The sequence below is a fragment of the Pleurodeles waltl genome, chromosome 1_2 (genome assembly GCF_031143425.1).
Source record: "Pleurodeles waltl isolate 20211129_DDA chromosome 1_2, aPleWal1.hap1.20221129, whole genome shotgun sequence".
In the NCBI taxonomy this organism is placed as follows: Eukaryota; Metazoa; Chordata; class Amphibia; order Caudata; family Salamandridae; genus Pleurodeles; species Pleurodeles waltl.
In genome coordinates this window covers 1,229,690,260-1,229,714,007 of record NC_090437.1, presented here as the reverse complement: position 1 = coordinate 1,229,714,007, position 23,748 = coordinate 1,229,690,260, and the positions used below count along the sequence as shown (strand labels likewise).

Below are 23,748 nucleotides of genomic sequence, written 5' to 3'. Positions count from 1 at the left end.
GTTGCAGGAATCTATCTTGCTAGGTTCTGGGAGCCCCTAAATACTCAATTTAGGGGTGTGTTTAGGTCTTTGGGGTTAGTAGCCAATGGCTACTAGCCCTGAGGGTGGCTACACCCTCTTTGTGCCTCCTCCCTGAGGGGAGGGGGGCACATCCCTAATCCTATTGGGGGAATCCTCCATCTGCCAGATGGAGGATTTCTAAAAGTCAGAGTCACCTCAGCTCAGGACACCTTAGGGGCTGTCCTGATTGGCCAGTTACTCCTCCTTGTTTTTCTCATTATCTCCTCCGGCCTTGCCGCCAAAAGTGGGGCCGTGGCCAGAGGGGGCGGGCATCTCCACTAGCTGGAGTGCCCTGGGGTGCTGTAACAAAGGGGGTGAGCCTTTGAGGCTCACCGCCAGGTGTTACAGTTCCTGCAGGGGGAGGTGAGAAGCACCTCCACCCAGTACAGGCTTTGTTACTAGCCACAGAGTGACAAAGGCACTCTCCCCATGTGACCAGCAACATGTCTGGTGTGTGGCAGGCTGGTAAAACTAGTCAGCCCACACTGGAAGTCGGGTATGTTTTCAGGGGGCATCTCTAAGATGCCCTCTGGGGTGTATTTCACAATAAAATTTGCACTGGCATCAGTGTGCATTTATTGTGCTGAGAAGTTTGATACCAAACTTCCCAGTTTTCAGTGTAGCCATTATGGTGCTGTGGAGTTCGTGTATGACAGACTCGCAGACCATATACTCTAATGGCTACCCTGCACTTACAATGACTAAGGTTTTGCTTAGACACTGTAGGGGCATAGTGCTCATGCACCTATACCCTCACCTATGGTATAGTGCACCCTGCCTTAGGGCTGTAAGCCCTGCTAGAGGGGTGACTTATCTATGACATAGGCAGTGTGAGGTTGGCATGGCACCCTGAGGGGAGTGCCATGTCGACTTAGTCATTTTCTCCCCACCAGCACACACAAGCTGGAAAGCAGTGTGTCTGTGCTGAGTGAGGGGTCTCCAGGGTGGCATAAGACATGCTGCAGCCCTTAGAGACCTTCCCTGGCATCAGGGCCCTTGGTACCAGGGGTACCAGTTACAAGGGACTTACCTGGATGCCAGGGTGTGCCAACTGTGGAAACAAAGGTACAGGTTAGGGAAAGAACACTGGTGCTGGGGCCTGGTTAGCAGGCCTCGGCACACTTTCAAATCATAACTTGGCATCAGCAAAGGCAAAAAGTCAGGGGGTAACCATGCCAAGGAGGCATTTCCTTACAATCATATAAAGAAGCAGGAGGGCAGAAACCTGCCTCAGGGGTGGCAGCAGCCGGGCTGCCCGGAAAGTCCTGTAAGCCTGGTGGAATCAATGCTGGGGGTCCTCTAAGGGGCCCCCAGAGTGCATGGAATCACGCTTCCAATACTTGCAACAGTATTGAGGTATTATTCCGACATGTTTGATACCAAACATGCCCAGGTTCGGCGTTACCATTATGTAGTTGGACATAGGTAGTGACCTATGTCCATTACACACGTAAAATGGCCTCCCCGCACTCACAAAGTCCAGTAAAATGGATCTTGAGTTTGTGGGGGCACCTCTGCTAGTGCAGGGGTGCCCTCACACACAGGTGCCTGCACTCTGCCCTGTGTGCTGCGAGGGCCTACCATTGGAGTGACTTATAGTGACCTGGTGTAGTTAACTGTAGTGAAAATGGGTGCATGCAGCTGTTTCACGCAGGCTGCAATGGCAGGCCTGCAGACCCCTTTGCATGGGCTCCCTATGGGTGGTAGAATAACTGCTGCAGCCCATAGGGATCCCCTGGAACCCAAATGCCTGGGTACCTTGGTACCATATACTAGTGACTTACATGGGGTGTCCAGTGTGCCAATTGTGGGAAGAAAAGTACAAGTTACTTAATTTTAGTAACAATATATCTGGTAGAGACATATTCTAGCTGCAGATTCCTTACCTTTGAATTCCCCCAGGCGTCAGTCTGGATCTGGAGATTTTATGTCGAGCAGTACATCTGTGCACCGTCAGGTGGCGTTGGTTGACTCTGCGGGTGTCGTGTTTGCCGTGATGACATTGCGGTCGTATATAGGCGCCACCCCGGCACGCTGCCGTCAGTTTCTTTTCACGACTTTCCACGCCTGTAGCTCAGAGCCATGAAGAACACTGAGAGTGGTGAGCCAAAACTGGGGCTCTTAAAGGGAAGTTCCTGTCCCTAGAAATCAGTTTGCAGTGCGGGGAGGATGGGCGGGTCGCTAAGTAATCTGCAACTAGAATATGTCTCTACCAGATATATTGTTGCCAAAGGTAAGTAACTTGTACATCTGATAGAGACTTCTAGTTGCAGATTCCTTACCTTTGAATAGATACCCGAGCAATACCATCCCCCAGTGGAGGGCTGTGAACCAAGATCACACCAAGAAGTCCTGCAGGACCGAACAGCCAAAGTAGCTGTCCCTGCGGACCTGACTGTCCAGGCAGTAGTGTTTGGAAAAAGTGTGCAGACATGCCCATGTTGCTGCCTGACAAATGTCCAGGACTGGAACGCCCCGTGCTAGTGCTGTGGTAGCAGCAGTAGCTCTGGTGGAGTGAGCACGCAAACTTTCAGGAGGTTGCTTCTTAGTCACATTTTGATGCATAAGAGCACCAATCGTGAAATGGTCCTCTTCTGCACCGCCTTCCCCTTCTTTTCCCCCACATATCCCACAAAGAGGTGATCGTCCACCCGGAAGTCTTTGGAACGATCAAGGTAGAACGCCAACGCTCTTTTTGGGTCCAGGCGGTGGAATCTCTCCTCTTCATGTGAGGGATGTGGGGGGTGCATAAAAGGTAGGCAAGGTGATGGACTGCCCGACATGGAAAGGTGTCACTACTTCAGGTAGGAAAGAAGCCCCTGTGCGAAGTACCACTTTGTCAAGATGTATTGCCAGGCAAGGTGGCTTAGATGAAAGAGCCTGGAGCTCACTTACTCTGCGGGCAGAGGTGATGGCAACCAAAAAGATAGTCTTGATGGTTGATGGTTAAGAGCCCTAAAGGGCAGTTGTGAGGCGGCTCGAATGGGGCACACACAAGGTATGTTAATACTGGGTTTAGATCCCATTGGGGCATGGAGGAAAAAGATGTGTGAGGCTTTAAGAAACCTCCCAACAATGGGAAATTTAAGTAAATAAGGCTGATCTGGTAACCTCAAGAAAGGAGAGATAGCAGAAAGATATCCCTTGAGAGTGCCCAGGGTAGAGCCCTACTGGGCAAGGGAAAGAATAAAGAGGAGGACTTGAGAAAGAGGAGCAGATAGAGGAACGACAGGCGTATATGGTTTTGGTTGAGGGACATCTGGCTGCCAAAATAACTTTACAGACTTCGGGTGGCAGGTCAAAAGATATCAACTGTCTCTGCTCAAGCTCCTCCCGAAGAGGCAGCCTGATCGGAGGAGCTAAGGCCATGCTCTACAGCTTGGGATACCAGACTCTTTATGCCCAGTCCGGAGCCTCCAGGATTACTTGGGCCAGGTCTTGCCTGATCTTCAGAACTCTGGGCAGAAGTGGTATGGGCGGAAAGGTGTACAGGAGGCATGAATTCCACTTGTGATGAAAACCGTCGCTGTGCGAGTGCTGCCTTGGAAACTCCAACACACAAAACAGCTGACACTGCGCGTGCTCTACAGAGGAGAACAAGTCTAACCAAGGTTCTCCCCACTGAAGGAAGAGACCTTGCGCCACCTCTGGATGGAGATGCCATTCGTGATCGACCACGCATCGTCAGCTGAGTTCGTCTGCCCTGGAATTCAAGGAGCCCGCCAGTTGTTGAACCACCAGGGAAATGCCCTGATGTTCCAGCCAAGTCCAGAGGCGACAATCCTCTTGACAAAGGGTCCATTACCCATTCCGCCTTGTTTGTTGCATTACCACACAGCAGTGGTGTTGTCTGTGAACACCTGCACTGCTTCCCTTTGAGAGAGGGAAGGAATGCCTTTAATGCTAGTTGAATCGCTCGGAGCTCCAGAAGATTGATGTGTAACCTGGTTTCCGCCAGAGGCCTCTTATCTCCGCCTCTTTCATGTGGCTGCCCCATCCCAGGAGTGACGCATCTGTCACTACTGTAAGATCTGGTTGGGGAAAGGAGAGAGATCTGCCTTTGACTCAATACTGATTCATTAAGCACCACTGCAGGTCTCTCGCAGTTCCTTCCGAGATCTGGACCTTGTCGGAGAGATTCTCCATATGCTGCGCCCACTGGAACTTCAGGTCCCACTGCAGAGCTGGCATGTGGAAGACATGTGAAGCACGTCAGTTAGGATATTAGACCTAACCTCCACAGAAGGTAGCTCGAGGTCCAAGAACTCAGCTGCCCTTTTCACCACCATGGAGTATGAGACACCCTCCTCCGTAGCCACGGTAGGAGGAGAGAGCATACCAGTGTCAGGGGAGGTGTCTAGACCACTAGCATCACCCAAATCCTGCACCCAGTCCATTTGGAGATCAAGCTGGTATTCTAAAGAGTCCAGCGTCCCCTCCAAACTCTCCTAGTACCCATACCTATAAGCATAAGGGTCTCGATCACCCCTGGACCCAGGAGAGCACATAGAGAATTGAATCGGCATCAAGCTATGTCGTTCCAGCTCCAGGTCGTCGGTTATGAGAATGGGATTGACGTCGGGAGCGTCGATGTCTGACCCAACGCCAGGGAAGGTCGATGTGGCACGACCGGCATCGGGACGGATTGGATCCGGAGGAGCCCCCTGGAGCCATGGCCGAAGCTGACGATTTCGAACATGAGGGGGCCCACCAACTCACCTGTGCTCGAGGGCGCTGAAGGTAGGTCGGTCTTCCCAAAAATGAGGCACATTTTCTCATAAAACTCTTTGAGCTGGGCAGGGGTGGCTCCAGCTCCTGGAAAGTCAGGGAAGCACAGAGCGGACCCAGATGAAGGCTCCGAGGACGGAGGCCTAGAGCGTTGACAATCTTTCCACGCCGCATCATCCAAGCGACTGGGTGAAGTCGAAGAACACTTGTCCTTCTTCGACTTCTTTTCTTATGACCCGAATATCCGATGACTTTGAGGACGAAGAATGGTGGTGACTCCGTGGCTGGTCTTGAGACCTTCCTCTCGGGTTGTGATTGCACCCCAGACACACAAGATGCGGATCTGTCACCAACATCATTCGGTGACAGGAGTCGCAGGGCTTAAAACCGGTCTTGTGGGACATCCCTTGACGCATCCACGTCCTCGTCAAAAAGAATTCGACAAAAATGTTGTCAAAAAGTGACTGCAGTAGCTCTCTCCGGATCTGCGTGTAGGCTGGCTCAGAAAAAAAGAACTGATGTCAGCGTGCCGGGGTGGCGCCTATATACGACCGTGACATCATCATGGGAACACGACGCCAGTGGAGTCTACTGTTGCCACCTGACGGTGCGCAGTGGTACTGCTTGAAGAAAAACCTCCAGATCCAGGCTGACGACTGGGGGAATTCAAAGGTAAGGAATCTGCAACTAAACGTCTCTATCAGATAGGTACAATTTAGAGGATAGAGCAAAACTGCAGTTGTCCTGGTTAGCAGGAACCCAGTAGACAGTCATACACAGTCAAACATACTGACAACAGGCAGAAAATGGGGGTAACCATGCCAATAAAGAGAGCACTTTCCTACAAGGTGATTTTAGAACAGCAAACTTTTTGTTGATGAAGTTCTTAATTAAAAACGGCACATTGTTCCAAAATTAAAAAACTACTACATTCTAGCTATTTTCTTGGTTTCTCCGTAGGCATGTATTTAGGTTACCCATCATGTGGGGTGAAAGGGGGGGACGCAAATGTGACGCACATACCTTTTGTGGAAGAACAATTATGAAGGCTTCAGACCGAACAGCCCCATACATCAAAAAAGGCTTAGCACTTAATGGTTCAATTACTTAATAGGATATTGTTATCTTATTTTTGGCTCCAGGTATCATTGGGCCCACAATCATTAGGCCTTCGGTTAAATCTGCAAGAAGGGTGTTCTGTCTGTTTGTGTGGGATTTGAAAAGTATTTTTGTGGTATGGATGGCTTTATTCTGAGTAGATCAAGCACACAAAAGGTGATGGGAGGATGCTTGCAACAGGTCTAACCACTGGCAGTGGCAGGGTTAGCATTCCAATCCATTGTTCTTTTGCCCAGCATGCCACTTCAGGTTAGATCCAGCTATATGCAAATCTGTCATGACCCTGCTCCAGTAAGAACAGTTAAGCCCAAACTAGAAAACCAAGTCTTCTCTGAACTGGAACACTAGCATTATGAGTAGATGCATTTGATAAATGAGCAGTTTGATGTTGTTAGCTTGCAGGCACGGAAGAATTCCAGCAGAGGTAGAGATTTGACTGAATGCATTGAAGTTGAGAATCCAAGTATATTGGTCCAGTTTCTTATATTTACAATTGTATTTCCAAAGTGCAAGCCTGGGAATAGAATCTTGCTTTTTCACCTATAATAGATATACATTATCCATTTCATCTGAGAGAGATTGCATATGCATTTGAAAATCTACCTTCTGCTCCCAGTCGTAATCCTTCATTGCACAATGCACCTAATACCTGTTGATCTTTATCAAAATGTGGAATGGATATGGTTTTCATTTTATGTAGCCTGTGTGTGCTTGTCAGGTCTCCCAGTCTGCATTTGGATGCCTGTTTGGTGGTCTTTCAAAGCTTAATTGATGCTTCTAGCTGATCCCAGAAGTAATAGCCTACTCAAGCCTGTCCCATGCAGCACTTTGGACGAGTGTGTGCATGTGTCTGTGTTTCTTCTCTTCCCTCCAGTGACATACAGTATTGGTGTTCTTTGGTGTGCCGTGGGGATCAGTGGCATTGCTTCATGTGGTGCACATGCGGGTGTCGCAAACCTGTTCTTATTTTCAGTCAGTAACCTGCTATTGGCAAATTCCATTTGATGCCCTATACTCTGGAATTGTGGGAAAGTCCCTCTAAAAAAAGTATTTGCCGAAAAGTCCAAATACTTTAAATTGGATGAAAAGTAGGGTGAACAAGAGTACATCATAGTTGATCCACTAGTTCCTTGTTTATTTTTTTATTTTTTTTTATTTTTGTAGGTAGAACAAATTGTTTCCAAAGTAGATAACATCAATAATGAGTCCGGAGTAACGACACAAAAGAATCAGCCGAGCGATCAAAGGAACCATAACTGATTTAATGAGCCATTCGCAGTTTCACTGTACCAGCCGTATGTACTTACACGTGCATGGCTTAATCTGTGAGACAAGCTACTGGCAGGATCAACCAGGTCTATACTCTGCTGTTAACCTTACATGACCGTACCAGTTCCTTTGTCAGAAGAATGGACGTTACACTGTAGAACAGCCTGTAGTCCAGTAGCTCAGATAACGTTTTCAGTCTGCAGCGTCTGGGCTGTGCCAGGGATGGTCCGATAGCTGGACACACAGGTACGATAGTGACAGATGAATGTCAATACATTTCTGACTGGTGTCTGCGTAGTGGGAACCTCCGAGTCCAGAACAGCCTGGATGCTGCCGTCCAGACTTCAAACCAGACTTCAAACCTAGTCACGCCTCAGGGGGTCTGCAGCTGCTTAGAAAATGAAATAATAAAGTGCATATGAATAAAGTGTCTAAATGTACAAATGAAAATGTAAAAAGTACTGTAAATGTCTAGGAATGTGAAATTAGGGGCTAAAAACTAAATTAGTGTCCTCAAATTAATTCCTGGGAGCAGTGCAGGTGCATCAAACAGAACATCGCATAGACGATGTGTGGCTTCAATAAAAATTTAGAAAATCTTCAACCTTCCTATTAAAATGTCTATTTTTTATTGTATTTGTTTGCAAATTATATAGAATGTGTTGGTATATGTGTATGCGTTTGATGAATGTGTCTATGTATTTTTGTGTATTGTTTTGCGGTTTATTTCATCAACGTATAGGCCTGGGTTCCCGGCTTCCAGTAATGACTCAGTTGGGGGGGGGTCGATTTTAGTGGGGGTCCCCAGGTTCCAGTAGTAATTAAGTGGGGTCCACATAAGTCATAAGGTTGGGAACCACTGTCGTAGTAACGCTTGCATCTGCACCCAGAGGACGTGAAATATTCCATGAATACCACGTCCGAGCTTCCAGTAAATACCTTTTGCTTTTTGGCCCATAGGAGGGCTTGCTCTTTCCAGCAGATGGTAGGTTTACACCACAAGCAGTGGAGAGTTCACCGTCCTCGGCTGTGTGAATGTCTTCATGCTAGACTGATACGGTCTCGTGCTTTGTGGTTGTAAAATCTTTTTTGTGGTGCTCTGACTCATTTGTGCAGCCTGTCTTCAGCTGTGTTAGAACCACAAACCTTGGATACCAACAACCCCCCGGTGATGACGGACATCTAGTGGTTCCGTTCCGTGTGAAGAGAGCAGTAAAAGGCATCATGTGGCTTGTCTGCTCGTCGCTGTTTCCGGGGTTTACTCAGGTCCCGAGGTTTGGGGGCCGCCACCGCGGGGCCCCGGCACGCACCGGAAGGGCCCGCTTTGCTCGCGCGTGGCTTTGTTTTCAGCACGCGGTAGCTTCATCAAAGTCTTCGGCACCGAGGGTCTCTTTCCGATCAGTTGCTAGGGAAACTCAAAGAAAAGTGAAGATGTGGAACACAAAACCAGCAACCAAGGCGGCCATCGTCTGCAAAAAGTTATACCATGAATGCTTGGTTAATTTATTGCTGCGTTTTTTAAAAGAACTTTCTAGAAAGGTGGGGGGGGGGGGGGGGGTAGTAGTTGTGGCTTTAAGCCTACCAAGTTAGGAACTAGGGAAGCAGGTTCGAGTCTTGGCGCCGGCTCATCATCCTGTGATTCTAAGCAAATCACATAATTTCCCCGTGCCTAAAAAAAATATGAACATGAATGTGTGTGATGTTATTGGTGTTCGTGTAAAGTGCTCATTTTCGTGTCGAGCTCAACTGCCGGAAAATAAAAGCTACTTCCACTGGCGGGGACGTGCTGTGTCATCCGAGCACCACCTTTCCGTGCACTCCTCAGAGCTCGTGAATTACCGTAGTCCACGTGGAACTCATTCAGGCCTCTTTTATTGTTGGGATGCTGGTGCTTGTAGTTCTAAATGTATATGCAGTGCAGACCTGAAATGAATCACACTGTTCCTAATGGACATAAAATACTTATTTATAAGCCAACCAATCAGCTTTTTTGCTTTGCCTGTAAACATAATAATTCCCTATGTGCCCCCTAACTTACCCCGCACTTTGGATTTTTGGTAGTGCCTTTCATTCTGTCTTTTCGTTTTGACACTTTACTGCAACATACTTTTGGGTCCAATTCACACTGGAAAAAATTGCAAATCTTTCTATCATAGATTTTGCTTCTGAGAGTTGCGTAGCTTTCCGGCTTTTTAAGTGATTGGGTGAAGTCTGCCATAGTATGCACAGAAAGGTACATGTGTCGCACATTTCCATAAATACTCCTGCTCTCCTCCAGTGGATTGTCCCTACAGGTAAGCGTGTTAATGTGCATTTGCACATTTAACTTTCTTGTCATGGAAACATCTTTCTATGCGGAGAAAAGTCTTTCCCTATAGTCCCTTAAACTTACAAGATGTCTCTGTCCATTTCACACTATCCACAGTTTTCATCATCAGGGCTCAGTTTCATGTCAAAAGCTATAGGGAATGCCTAAGTTGCTGTTTAGTGAGTCGTCACAACGCTGACAGTGCCCACCCCACTGCCTCTTCCCCTTGAACATCCGCGTTCTTCGTCCCTTTCAGCTGTAAAAAAAAAAATGTCAAACGGGCAGACTTTCTGCACTAGTTGCTTCTGTCTGTGAACTTTCTGTAACTTCAGATCTGTCATTACACACACGTGAAACATTTGACACACCTAAATGAAACTTGGCCATGCAGTAGGTCGACGAGTCTGTTCCCTTGGCACAAGCGCCATTTTATGTTTTTTTTTTTTTTAAACAAGCATTTGCTAAGCCAATAGGTCCTGGCAAGAGCTATTGGTGTTGTGAATGTAAATGTTTTGTAACCACGTGTATGGAACATGCCTTTGATAGCTGACTCTGCCCAGTACATACACTGCCGGATTATAACTGACGCTCATTATAACCTTGGCTTGGCTGATCGTACAGCGTAGAAGTGCTTCATGCAGTGATAGTGTAATAAAAGGCAGGCAGACGGGTGGGGAAAAGCAGAACATAATCAAGGGCAGGGGTGGGACCAGTGCTTGCAATGGAAAAATTAAAGTGCAGGTACTCTATGCCAGAGTACCTGCTTGTTTCTGAGAAGTGCCAATACTCTCCAATTAAAAGTATTAAAATTTTCTTGAGATGTGCCGGTACTCTCCCCCTCAAAATAAAAAAGTGCTGTTACTCAGTACCGGCCCATTTAAAGCACTGGGTGGGACGAGGAAGGGTACAGAAGAAACAGACGGGCAGAGGGGTGAAAGGGAAAAGCAGCAACAGGGATGAATTACAGCTGCAACTGGCATGGAAGGGTGGCATAAAACAGAGGGAGTATGCCTTTACAGCTGACTCTGCCTGGTACATATGCTGCAGGATTATAACAGGCGCTCGGTGGAAACTGGGCTTGGCCAGTCGCACGGCGGAGAAGTGCTTCACCCAGCAATAAGTGTAATAAAAAGCAGGCTGACGGGTGGGGAAAAGCGAAACAAAATCGAGGCAGGAGGAGGAAGGATAGAGAAGAAACAGACTGGGGCAGAAGGGAGAAAGAAAAGCAGCACCACGGATAATGTAGAGAGCCTGAAAGGACAAGTACTCCAATGGAGTGCTTAAAAACAAATAAAAAAGCTTCGAAAACCGGGAGCAGTGGAAGGAGACGTGTACTTGGTCCATGTTGTATGGGAGGGTCAAACACGAGAAAAGGGCATGACTCCCCGATGCTACGACGAATGGCATCAAAGAAAATGAGATCGACGCTGAAGTTTACCAATGGTAGGCTATGGGCGGGCTGTAAGCCTACAGATAGAACACAACACGTCTCTTCAAGACAGAGCATCTAGTCAAACCTAAAAAGGTATTCTAAGCGCTGTGGCTCATATTTCTGTGATTTGGTTGCCTTTCTCCATGTACGACCTCATAAAACTGCATGAGACATTGGATTATCCCTGTTACATTTTTCTTTTGTACATCCTTTTGTTCAGTATCGCCCATGGGTCATATGACTCCGGCACATGAAGATCCACCATACTTTCATAAGGTTTTCATCAAAGATTATTGTTTAGCACACTGGAATATTCCCCTGATTCGGATTAGTGTATTGTTGGTGTAGCTAAGCACTCATCCAACTTAGTACATTTCTTGGGTTGCTAGGTTACTAGAACACTCAATGTCACTGAAGGCACGGTTCTCTAGCCCTGTGCGTTCTGGGAGTTGTGGTTTACTTCAGTGGATGCACTAAAACTAACACACCTGAAACAGGTGATTTGTTAAAGAAAATATCAAGACTGGAGCATTGCGTCCCTGGAGTCAATGGGCCACCCAACAACCTTAGTAAATAAGTTGTAATACAGACCCCTGTGCGTTTACGGTTTCTGGTTTTAGGATAGCAGGATCCACGGCTTTGAGTGGCAGCCATGTTGGACCTTAGGGCTCAGCTTTGCATTTACCACTAGCACAAAATGACTGAGTGAGCAGTTGGACCTCCCTGGGTCAGGATCCTGAGGAAATACAGCTAACACTCGTTCAAGCAAGGCATGAACACATTAACATTTTCAGCTAGACAAATACGCTAAGCCTAGGGTAACAACAACACTTGAACATCATGTATCCTGCCCCAGGGTTTTCTTTTAAGAGAGTCGAGCTCTTCAAGTAGCAGTTTGTTAATGTATAATTCTTAAAGTCTTTGCTTCGGCTCAGTTGGACCAATTACACTAATCCGCCTGGCAGTATGATGTGTAAAAATAAATCCTAGAACTGGAAAAATACCCAGTTACAAGTACCTCTCCGGGCGCATCATATGTTATGAAGTATTTAAATGGGCATACACACCAATTAGTTGCCACATTTAGTATACCAAGGTATATGTTTGTGGTTGTGGATATACCCAAAGAAGCAGGTTGCACTGGTGGTGCCTGTGGACAGACCTTGCTCAGTATGATGTGTTCGGGTGGTTGTTGGGCGGATTTACCATGTCGTTGTGCTCTGAAGGTAGAGGGTGAGCAAGAGGACCTGCCAATTAAACTCATGAGGTGTCTTTCAGTTATGAGTTTGGAGTATACTAAAGTGTGACTGCGAATCTCATAATGCTTAACCTAACTAGTGCCAAGTCTGTTGTCTACTCAGTGAACATGTAGGCTTTTCTAACCTTAAAAAAACATACAGGTTAATGCCGCACTCTCTTTGGTGTTGGCTGTGTGATGGGAGCAGTTTATGTGTTAGATTCTCTTGATCGGACATCTTTATTTTGGGCCTAGCATTAGATTACCTGCCGGAAACACTTGCCACACTTACTGCTTTGACTAGTCTGTGCACATGTTCTCTCGTCTACCTGTTCCTGTGTTCCTTTTCTGTTCTTGGCGATACATGTTTCGAGAGCATGTCAGTTCCTTCATCGTTCCTTGCCACAGCCGAGCAGGCATTCTCTCGAATTTGTCCAGATCAGCCCAAACCTGAACTGCTAGGTTCAAACTGGACAAGGGGGAAACCATTTGTCAACATCAGAAATCTCCCATCATTTAGTTGCAAATGTTTTTCTACAGCTGTCACCTTTTTTCAGTCCTGTATCTTGTTTTTTAAAATGCACTGTGTATGAGAAGGAAAATCCTCTGATCACATATTTTGTCTGTTCAGGAGAGGCTTTGTTACAGATGTTCTGTACCATTCTGTGACTAGATGATATACTACTCACTGCCTTCATCTGTTAGCCACCTTTATAGTATAGATGGCACTTGCAACACCAAATCAGACCACCCCAAGGCGGCCATCTTGCGGCTTGTTTATCTTCTATGCCTCAGAGAATGAGCTCACAGCAAGATGCCTGCCTTTGGTTAGCCTACCTTAGTAGATTCTAGGTGCTCATCTGTCCTCACACTTCCATTTCTACATTATCATCCTTGAAGTTTAAACCTTTAAAAAAATATTTTGTCTTATTGATGTCAGTTTATCATATATTCTGCATGTTTTTTCTGTAGATGAAGCGTACACGTGTTCTTAAGTCCCATACATTTGTTTGCTTGCTTTTCTCCAGGTTATTATTAGAAAAGGGGAGTTACTCTGCGGTGTTCTGGACAAAGCACACTATGGCAGCTCAGCTTATGGCTTGGTGCACTGTTGCTATGAACTCTATGGGGGTGAAACCAGCGGTAAGCTGCTTACATGTCTAGCTCGACTCTTCACGGCGTACTTGCAGCTCTACCGAGGATTTACAATGGGTAAGGTTAGAGTGGAAGTTTTGTCATTGGTGGTTAAAAATAGTAATTTTCAGCTTAAGTGAAGTCTGGCAGATTTGTATGATGACCCACATAACTACTGTTACCAAACAGTTCAGTTCTGACTCATTTTTCATCTCCGGAAAGATGAATGACAGAGGCCCTCATTCCGACTTTGACGGAACCTGAACCGCCATGCCATCGGCGGTCTTTTGACTGCCGCCAGGGTGGCGGTGCAGACTGCCAAATAATGAGTGTGGCGGTTTCGCCTGTGCCAAACTGCCATATTCCTATTGCTACCGCCACCCAATACAACCAGCGGTATTCCGAGTCCCTGTTCCGCAAGGGATTCCGTGGCAGGAGCACCGCCCCAAAATCCCTGGCAGAAAGACTGACGGTAACAGGAATTTGCATTCCTGTTGTCGGTCGATCTCCCCCCCAGTAGAGACCCTCCCCAGTAGAGACCCCTCCACCACGATCCCCATACTGCAACCCGCCCCCCAAATACACACACACACACACCCTGACACACACAAAACACTCTTACACACGCGGACACACACACGCATCACCACAATTATACCCAGACACACACACACGTACACACAAACACTCCCCTCCCACCCCCCATTCATTACATGCATACACACACTCACACACACCCATTCACACACCCTACCCCCTCCCTTGCGGAGGACACTTACCTAGTCTGACGAGGTGCTCCTCCCTGAGGGGATGGGACCCGGCTCTCCCACCGCCAGCCCCACACCGCCATCACGACACCGCCAGCCCATATTACAGGTCATAATACGGCTGGTGGAGTCCTTTTGGCGGGGTGGGGCCGGCGGTGGGCCTGCCTATGCACCACAGACCGCCAGCACGAATACTGGAGGATTTCCACCCAAACTGAGGCAGAAGTCCTTCAGTACTCGGAATATGGCGGTCGGAGGACTGGCAGCACTGGCGGTCCTCTGGCGACCGCGACTTCGGCGGTCTCACCAGAAGACCGCCGAAGTCGGAATGAGGGCTTGAGTCTTTTTTGCCAACATCAAAATTTCCAAATTTGTTAAACATCATAAACTGTTGTGTCAGTGTGAAGCTCCAGTAACTTTTCCAGTCCTGGTTTTATTCTTTGCATTGCAATACTTTTAATTTTGCTGTTGGAATTATAAACATGGGACTACAATTCCCATGGCGGAAGTGTAACAGGTTGGATAAGCCAGCATAAGATCTCTGCACAAAGTGGATGTATTAGTCCGCAGCATTATCATCAGGTTTTATATGACACAGTGCCCTTAGGCTGTAGTCTAGTATCAGATGTGAAAAGTAACACAGGTCAATTTCAAGGAATTTTGTGTAAAGCATAGTTGTTAAACTTAGCAGGCATTTAAAAAGCCGTTGTAATGGCATAAGGCAATTTTCAGTCTTAATCCTCTGATTTTCTTCTTATTATCACAGACGTGGAAGACATTTTAGTCAGACGCAGAGCAAATTTGAAAAGACGAAAAATTATTGAAGAATCCATGCATTGTGGTGCCCGGGTAAAGTTTTTCTTAAAGATATCTCTTTTGCATTTAGAAATTTGTTGAGTCTTTCTTATGTTACTTTATAATAGATGCTTACTCAAGTGGACTTCTCAACTTGCATTGTCTCCATATAGCAGACTGTATTCAAGTAATCCACCTCTATGGCGGTAGGTAGTGTTGCTGTGGCATCTATTGTATATCTGTCAGGTACCCTGACAGATAATGAAGTTGCATGTACATAAAGGACAACCTTGGTATGGTTAATGACAGGCTTTGTCTGCATGCCACAGACAGAGGCACACAGAAGCGTTTTCTCTGTTGTTTCTAAAACTTTTTATCTACAAAACAGTTACACACACTCACACTCACACTCTGTTGTCGTACAAATCCTCAGACTGTCCATAAGGCAGGAGGTAAATAGCTGTGTCCAAGCAATTCTCCCAGTGTGTGAGGTTTGGGACAAGGGCATATTGCAGGCACCGCTGGTCTGCAGTCTCATACAGACCACAGAGAGGCAAACATTTTAATGGATTTTTAGGCCGAAGTCTCGCACTTCACATGGCAAACCAACTAGTACTGTGAGCCATTCCTTACAGGGAAGGATCAATTTACCATCCTTGCTGCAATAAGTACCACTGCCTAGACCATCAGGAAAGATGTACCCATAAAGATAGGGAACCCTGAAAGATCAGTCTGATTCTTCATAAAACTACAGACCTGTTCTTTTGAAACTTCACTTTCAGCGAGTAAGCTTTTCACCTACTGATTCTGTGCCTAATAGAGGCCTTCAGATGGCTATTGTTTAATATTTGGATGTTCAAATAATGCATTGAAGCCTAGTCAGGTTAATGTCACCCTTAATGGGTGCATTTCAGCGATGTGACAGCACAGACACCTTCAGTGGCAGGTGAGGTCCGTTCTTCTTCCGTACTTTTTCTCCAGCTACAGTACTTTCAGGATTCCGGATTATGGCCACCAGTCAATTTACTTAAAGTGGTGTGTCTGTGATGGTGTTAATGGTGGTGTTCTCACTTCTTATCCTGCATCAGAACACTTTGTAGTTGACGCTACATTGAGAAAGCTGAAATCAGGTCCTTTTTGTGGGAAATAAGAGACACGTATTCCAAGTTTTTTCGTCTAGGAGCTTCATCCTTGCCATGCTCTGAACATTTAGCGAGATGGTCAGTCTTGCAACAACTCACATTCTCCCAACTTGGAAAACGTGCATGATGCTTTAAGACTGGGTTTAGGAAACAGCCTATTGCTATGGACATTATGGCTAGGTCCATTGGCATAGGGGTTGTTATGGTCAGATATCTATTCCATTAAATCCTCTGGAGATATACAGTCCAGGCTAATAGACCTTCCCTTTGATGGTGGCTTTAAGAGAAACTGCTAGTAAGGTTCCCTGTTGCAAAGTCCCTCAGAACTTTTCTTGGAAAGAAACCATATCCGCTTATGATATTACCTTTTGGTCTTTCCTGTGCCCGTGTGGTCTTCACCAAGGGGAGATGCTGTTGTTGATCGCTCACCATCACAGAGAACAAGTTCATGTACCTTTCCTGGATGTTTAGTTGGATGTGCTGTAATTTGCTCAAGTTGTGGGTTTCTTTGAATATAGGAAAGTCCTCAGTGGTCCTCCCTCTACACACTCAATTATTTTATGGCACTTAGGGGATAGCTTTCCCAAAACAAGAAATAATGGTTTTATTGAAGAGACACCCTCTTTGTTTTGGACAGATTCCTGTTTCCAATCTTAGGGTTCAAATCCAGCAGAAGCTTTCAGTACTAAATGAAGCTTCGAGTTGAAGCCTGTCAAGCTGAAGTGACGGAGGACAATTGAAAAAAAAGTTAGAGCATCTACTGTTGTACATAATGTGAGAGCGGATGCTTTAAATAGAATGATATCAGCCAACCAGAAAAAGGATCTCCTTCAGGGTATTGTGTAGCAGATATTTAACATAGGGTGCATTTCATTGGTGGACTTATGTCACCTGAGCAAACCAAGAGGGTACTCTTTATTGCTTGCAGTTGTTTTCACAAGGGCCTTCAGGTAGAAATGTATTGTGCATAGTCTGGACTTAAACATTTTATTATTTTTTCCACTATTCTCTGTTGTCCCAAAGGTTATTCAATATTTAAAAAGTATCCCAAGGCATCTTCATTATGATCGCTACAGACCTAGCGAAATCCAGATTGCCTATGAAGCATCCATCCAGAGATGACTTGCTGTCTAAACAGGGGTGTGTATGTCTACATCGAAACTTGGAGAACCACAGTAATCACGTTTGGCATTTTAAAAGAAGACATACTCTGCATATTCCCTTCCTGAAGAACTAATCAGTGTGTTTTGCAGTTAAGCATCCTGCTACAAAGTCAGCATACCACAGGGGAAATAGCATAATTATGGGAAAAATCAGTATGTCATTTTCTCCGCCAGAAGGTACATTGTATGGGGAACGCTAGTATTGCTATGACATAATGGAGCTTGCCTAGCTCCCTACAGGACCAGGCATGTAGCTTTGGGAGATTGTTGGTGTTCACAAATGGTTTATATCTGATCAGGTTTCAGCCTAACAGTTAGGTTTGGGCTGATCTGTATGAAGCCAAGAGAAGTCCTGCTTAGCTGTCACAAGGAACAATAGCAGAATGATTAGTAAAGACACATATTCCAGTGACCCTGAGCCCTACAGAGCAAGGTTAGACATGAAACAGGGAGCTAATGTGTCAAGGAACACATGGCAAGACTACCCTAGATGGTAGAATTGGTCACCATTCTAGTCCTTCTCACAAAGCTGTTGTGCTCTAGGCATAGCCAGAACCTAAATGCAAGTATTAGAGGGACAGGGTTAGCTGGAAACAGGACACACATAGCACAAGCACTGAAGGTCTAGGTGTCCTTCATCTTCTTTGTTATTACCAAACAATTGAGATTTTCAATTTAATTGCATGGTCTCAGCTGGATACAGACCACACCTGTTGTAATATAGCCACCCATTGTGAGAAAATCCTCTGTTTGAGGTGGCACTGGTTTGAAAAGAATAAAGCTATGCAGTAAGCTCTATATGCCTCTGGTTTTGTAGACTGCATTGAGAATAGAGGACTAGAGAGGTTCTACACTGGGGCTGAGAAACTATCTTTGCACTTCTTATTCTTGGGTGGCAGTCATGCCTGCATCCTGGTCTTAGCAGCAGGTAAATTACTAAGTGGAGGGAAGCCAACTGCATTTAAATGCTGCATTTGTTTCACAGAGGGCTTATTACAGAGAGAGTTTTCATTAATGGTTGATAAGGCACAGGGCTTCCAAAATGCAAGTGATATGGAACTACTGCAGGCCTAACTGCTTTTGAAAGCTCCATTATAGGGAATACCAATTTAAAAGATTTACAAAATATTACGTAGAACACATACTCTGGGCAAATTGCCCTTGCAGACACAGTGGGAGAAAGTTTGCAAACTCGAGTGACGCAGCAGTCAGGGTCAGTGATGTTTGCAAGCAGCTTGAATTCCTCAAGCAAACATATAACCCAGTAGGAACCACTAGACCATCCTCCTTTGAAGTTCCTTGGGGTCTGTGTGAATTTGGCATAAAAGTAATTGTAAGTCACGGGTTAGGACAAAATAGCGCTGCATTTAATATTTGGGCGCTTGAAGAGCCTTTGTTTAAAAATGCACAATGATACAGAGGGGCTTTCTGAGGTGTTGCACAAAAGGTGTATGGAGGTTATCAGAACTCTGAGCAATTCTCTTCCACTAGAGGAGGTTGGTGGGATCTAGGTCCTCCAGTCCACAATCTGACAATACCAATATGCAAGCACAACTTGTCAAATTCTGGACTACTTGAGCTGGGAATTGGATTCGACAAGTAGATAATGCCTTTAAGAGCTCCTCCTCTTGCCTCTGTCCTGATTACCTTTGTTCTTACTTTATTGGCAGCTCAGCAAATAATTTTTTGGTTTTGAGTGGGATCTTTCTCCTCAAGTAGATTCTTAAATGGATCCTTTGCCATTTGACTTTCACCTCCGGTTCAGGGCCACCTATTATCAATTAATAGCAGCCTGTTGTCTCTTCCTTGCAAATTACTGCAGCAGGATGGCTCTGCAGTTCTAGTCCTTACCTTGCGAGTTGCAGAAAGAGTTATGCAGCTAAGCCTTACTGTCCTAATTGCAAGTGCTACGACCTTAGGACTTAAATGTAAGTTGTGTGCTCTAGAGGGAAAACCTAGTGCCTAATCAGAGGGGCCATGACCTTGGAAATTTAGGTGGCCATTTGATCGATTTAATTGGGCTCTTCCTGTATTTTCCAGAAAAACACAAGGGGGTGGTAGAGAGCACCAGATGATCTGGGATGTATATTGGGTTCACACATCAAAGATAGTCAATTGTTCAGCCTTCTGCAGATAGTCAAATAAAATAGGCTGTGCTCTCGTCCACTGGAAAAGTGGAAGGCCACTGAGCCAGCACAGGTCTGTAGGTTTTCTTTTGCTGTCTCTGGGGGTGCAGACTGGATGAGGTATATAATCTAGGGACTATATGCCAGAATGTCCCAATACTCGTGATTCAGACAAGTCAACCATTTCTTTCAGGCTGTGAGAGCTGCGTTCAACCTGCCAGAAACAGCGTCAGCTGAGGAGCTCCAAGGGAAGTGGGAAGATGCCCATCTTAGCAAAGAACAGAGGGATTTCAACATGGTGGATCTGAAGTTCAAGGAGGAGGTCAACCATTTCAGCAATGAGATTAACAAGGTTGGCGTGTGCAGGTTGCAGTGCAATTAAAAATCTGTTTATATGCAACAGACTTTATATATGTGTAGTTTAATTGTCTCAGTTAGACTTTGAAGTAGCACTGGATAGTGTACATTCTTGGAACACCCTTGTAATCTGCACTGGGATGTTACGCAGATTTGTAAAGTGCACTATGACCTGATGGGTATCTTGGCTATGAGCAGGTGAGAATCTAGACAAACAAAGGGCCTAGTGGGACTACTCAGAAAGCCAGGTCTTCAGCTTCTAGCAGAATTCAAGTGAGGAGGAGGCTCTTATGTGTAGTTCCACACTTTAGGCTGGACCGCTAGATCTGGTTTTCCGTATCAGTGAGATGTTTGTAATCAGGAATCCAGATGAGCGGAAGAGTCTGAAACCTTTGTCAAACTTGATGTGATTGTTGAGGTATGCGGGGCCAGTGTTATGTAGTGCCTTGAAAGTGCGGGTGAGGAGTCTGAATTATGTTTATTTGTGTACATGGAGTGAGTAAAGCTCCTTCAGGTGTGGTTTGATATGAGTGCGGGAGTGTCAGAGTGATTCTGGCCACTGAGTTCTGAATGATCTGCAGCCTTCTGGTGAGGTGTTTGTTGGGCCCAGCGTAAAGGGTGTTCCCGTAGTACGGTTTGCTTGTGACCAGAGCATGTGTGACAGTTTTGCGGGTGCTTATTGGAAGCCATTTGAAAGTCTTCCTCAGCATCTTAAGGGCATGGAATTATGAGATGGTGACTGCATTGACTTAGGCAGTCATGTCGTGTTTGCTGGTGATGATGAATCTTGGTGTTGGTGATGGGTGTCGGTCCTTGCTCTGTTGGTCACCCAGAGGAGTCCCACAGTGACGTGATCTTCCTGAAGATCATCACTTTGGTCTTGCTGGTGTTCAGCTCTAGACAGCTGATTTTCACCGAGTGGGCAGCATGGAGTTTTAACCAACATTGCCTGTGTTTATCATTAAACCTAGGTATGCATGCCCCTGGGGCTTCACAGATCCTTCCCAGAGAACAACCTACAAATGATGGTGCAGTCGGGAGCCAAGGGGTCAACTGTGAATACTATGCAGGTACTGTGTTTTTCTTGCGCTGTCAACTTAACATAACAGAATCAGGGTTTGTGTGTACGTAGATTTGGAGCTCATTGGTTCAGTGTTGTTTCATATTAATGGACGCGTGCCATGAGGCTAACTGTCAGGCTTTCTTCGTTTTTCTACTAGTGAAAGGATTTTTTTCCTTTGGAAAGTATGGATCTACAAATCACAGCATGATTCAGCTGCTGGCTGTAGTTGCCATATCCTGAAACTTGTTTTGACTGTACTTCACAATATGTAAAGTAGGATATTCTTGGTTGATTGATTGTTGTGGCTCTTTACTTGTATTTTTATTTTTTCTATAACATTTTGTTGCTTTTGTTCATATCTGTCAATTGACCTAGACGACAGGGTGCATGTATTTGCTTTTGTGTCTCCGACTCTTAGTTAAGAAAAAAAGCTTGAAAGGCAAACACATTATTCATGTTTAAATTATTCTTTTAAGAGTTGTACTCCTTTTCTCCTGTGCAGATTTCATGCCTGCTTGGTCAGATTGAGTTAGAAGGCCGGCGTCCCCCACTGATGGCATCGGGTAAATCTTTGCCCTGCTTCCAGCCGTATGACTTCTCGCCTAGATCAGGAGGTTTTGTGACTGGTCGCTTCCTTACTGGAATTAAGCCTTATGTGAGTGAAACAAAATATAGTCCCATGTTTCTTTTCATATATACAGGGAGTGCAGAATTATTAGGCAAGTTGTATTTTTGAGGATTAATTTTATTATTGAACAACAACCATGTTCTCAATGAACCCAAAAAACTCATAAATATCAAAGCTGAATATTTTTGGAAGTAGTTTTTAGTTTGTTTTTAGTTTTAGCTATGTTAGGGGGATATCTGTGTGTGCAGGTGACTATTACTGTGCATAATTATTAGGCAATTTAACAAAAAACAAATATATACCCATTTCAATTATTTATTATTACCAGTGAAACCAATATAACATCTCAACATTCACAAATATACATTTCTGACATTCAAAAACAAAACAAAAACAAATCAGTGTCCAATATAGCCACCTTTCTTTGCAAGGACACTCAAAAGCCTGCCATCCATGGATTCTGTCAGTGTTTTGATCTGTTCACCATCAACATTGCGTGCAGCAGCAACCACAGCCTCCCAGACACTGTTCAGAGAGGTGTACTGTTTTCCCTCCTTGTAAATCTCACATTTGATGATGGACCACAGGTTCTCAATGGGGTTCAGATCAGGTGAACAAGGAGGCCATGTCATTAGATTTCCTTCTTTTATACCCTTTCTTGCCAGCCACGCTGTGGAGTACTTGGACGTGTGTGATGGAGCATTGTCCTGCATGAAAATCATGTTTTTCTTGAAGGATGCAGACTTCTTCCTGTACCACTGCTTGAAGAAGGTGTCTTCCAGGAACTGGCAGTAGGACTGGGAGTTGAGCTTGACTCTATCCTCAACCCGAAAAGGCCCCACAAGCTCATCTTTGATGATACCAGCCCAAACCAGTACTCCACCTCCACCTTGCTGGCGTCTGAGTCGGACTGGAGCTCTCTGCCCTTTACCAATCCAGCCACGGGCCCATCCATCTGGCCCATCAAGACTCACTCTCATTTCAACAGTCCATAAAACCTTAGAAAAATCAGTCTTGAGATATTTCTTGGCCCAGTCTTGACGTTTCAGCTTGTGTGTCTTGTTCAGTGGTGGTCGTCTTTCAGCCTTTCTTACCTTGGCCATGTCTCTGAGTATTGCACACTTTGTGCTTTTGGGCACTCCAGTGATGTTGCAGCTCTGAAATATGGCCAAACTGTTGGCAAGTGGCATCGTGGCTGCTGCACGCTTGACTTTTCTCAGTTCATGGGCAGTTATTTTGCGCCTTGGTTTTTCCACACGCTTCTTGCGACCCTGTTGACTATTTTGAATGAAACGCTTGATTGTTCGATGATCACGCTTCAGAAGCTTTGCAATTTTAAGAGTGCTGCATCCCTCTGCAAGATATCTCTCTATTTTTGACTTTTCTGAGCCTGTCAAGTCCTTCTTTTGACCCATTTTGCCAAAGGAAAGGAAGTTGCCTAATAATTATGCACACCTGATATAGGGCGTTGATGTCATTAGACCACACCCCTTCTCATTACAGAGATGCACATCACCTAATATGCTTAATTGGTAGTAGGCTTTCGAGCCTATACAGCTTGGAGTAAGACAACATGCATGAAGAGGATGATGTGGTCAAAATACTCATTTGCCTAATAATTCTGCACTCCCTGTAGATATTGGTTTTGTTATCAAAGAAAAATATTTATTAAGACTTCTATTCACATCAGTTAGAAGATGAGGAAAAATGTATACTGTTAAGAACAGACTTGTGACCTTTCTGTCAGGTTTAACTTAATTATGAACTTTTGCAACACAAAGTTTTGTGGTGGCCCCCTATGTTTCAAGTCTTTTGGTGACTGTGGCGAAGGCAATCAGTTTTGAGTCAGATGTAACTGACTAAAGACCACAATTGTAGACAATTGTAGACTTCTCACCACCGTCTGCAGGTTTAATCAGGCAGTTTAAGAAGTTCCTAATTGTAGTGCAGTCAGCAAAACCAGGTGGCCCGATAATGCACCCACAAAGAGACAACATAATAACTTTACAAAGATCAGTACCAAGCGAAAGCCTAACATAAAGGCCATTGTGAGATAACTGTGCAATATGTCCCATTTCTTTGTAGTCTGGCTGTCTAACTTATACACGTGTGCGAAATCTGCAGATTTCGGTCTGAACTTTTCTTAGCTTAGCTTCTGCTTTTTAATTTGTTTTCAATTTATTAACTTTCTTTATTGTGTTTCTCACATGAGCTGTGTGCTTTGTCCTTTCCACGGTTGTTTATTCATGCTCCTACCCAATGTGATTGTTTGATAGCCAAATAGCTAACTTTTCTGCAACGTCCCAGATGGCTGCTTTCTGCTACTGATGTTTATCAGTGTGATTTGTTTTGGCCTTAACAAGCAGGTCTCATCAAGACTTGGGTGCTCTTGGTTTTATCCTTTTACATTAATGCCTTCT

General features: G+C 45.2%; 1 protein-coding gene across 1 annotated transcript in view; it reads left to right on the top strand.

Moving 5' to 3' along the window:
- The window catches only part of POLR1A (RNA polymerase I subunit A), a 361,957-nt gene that overhangs the window by 205,790 nt on the left and 132,419 nt on the right, over window positions 1–23,748 (top strand). The window contains exons 16-20 of the mRNA XM_069204279.1: window positions 13,182–13,365; window positions 14,821–14,903; window positions 19,474–19,632; window positions 20,609–20,707; window positions 21,203–21,355. Coding sequence (XP_069060380.1) covers window positions 13,182–13,365; window positions 14,821–14,903; window positions 19,474–19,632; window positions 20,609–20,707; window positions 21,203–21,355 — 678 coding nt within the window. The remainder of the gene's footprint in view (window positions 1–13,181; window positions 13,366–14,820; window positions 14,904–19,473; window positions 19,633–20,608; window positions 20,708–21,202; window positions 21,356–23,748) is intronic.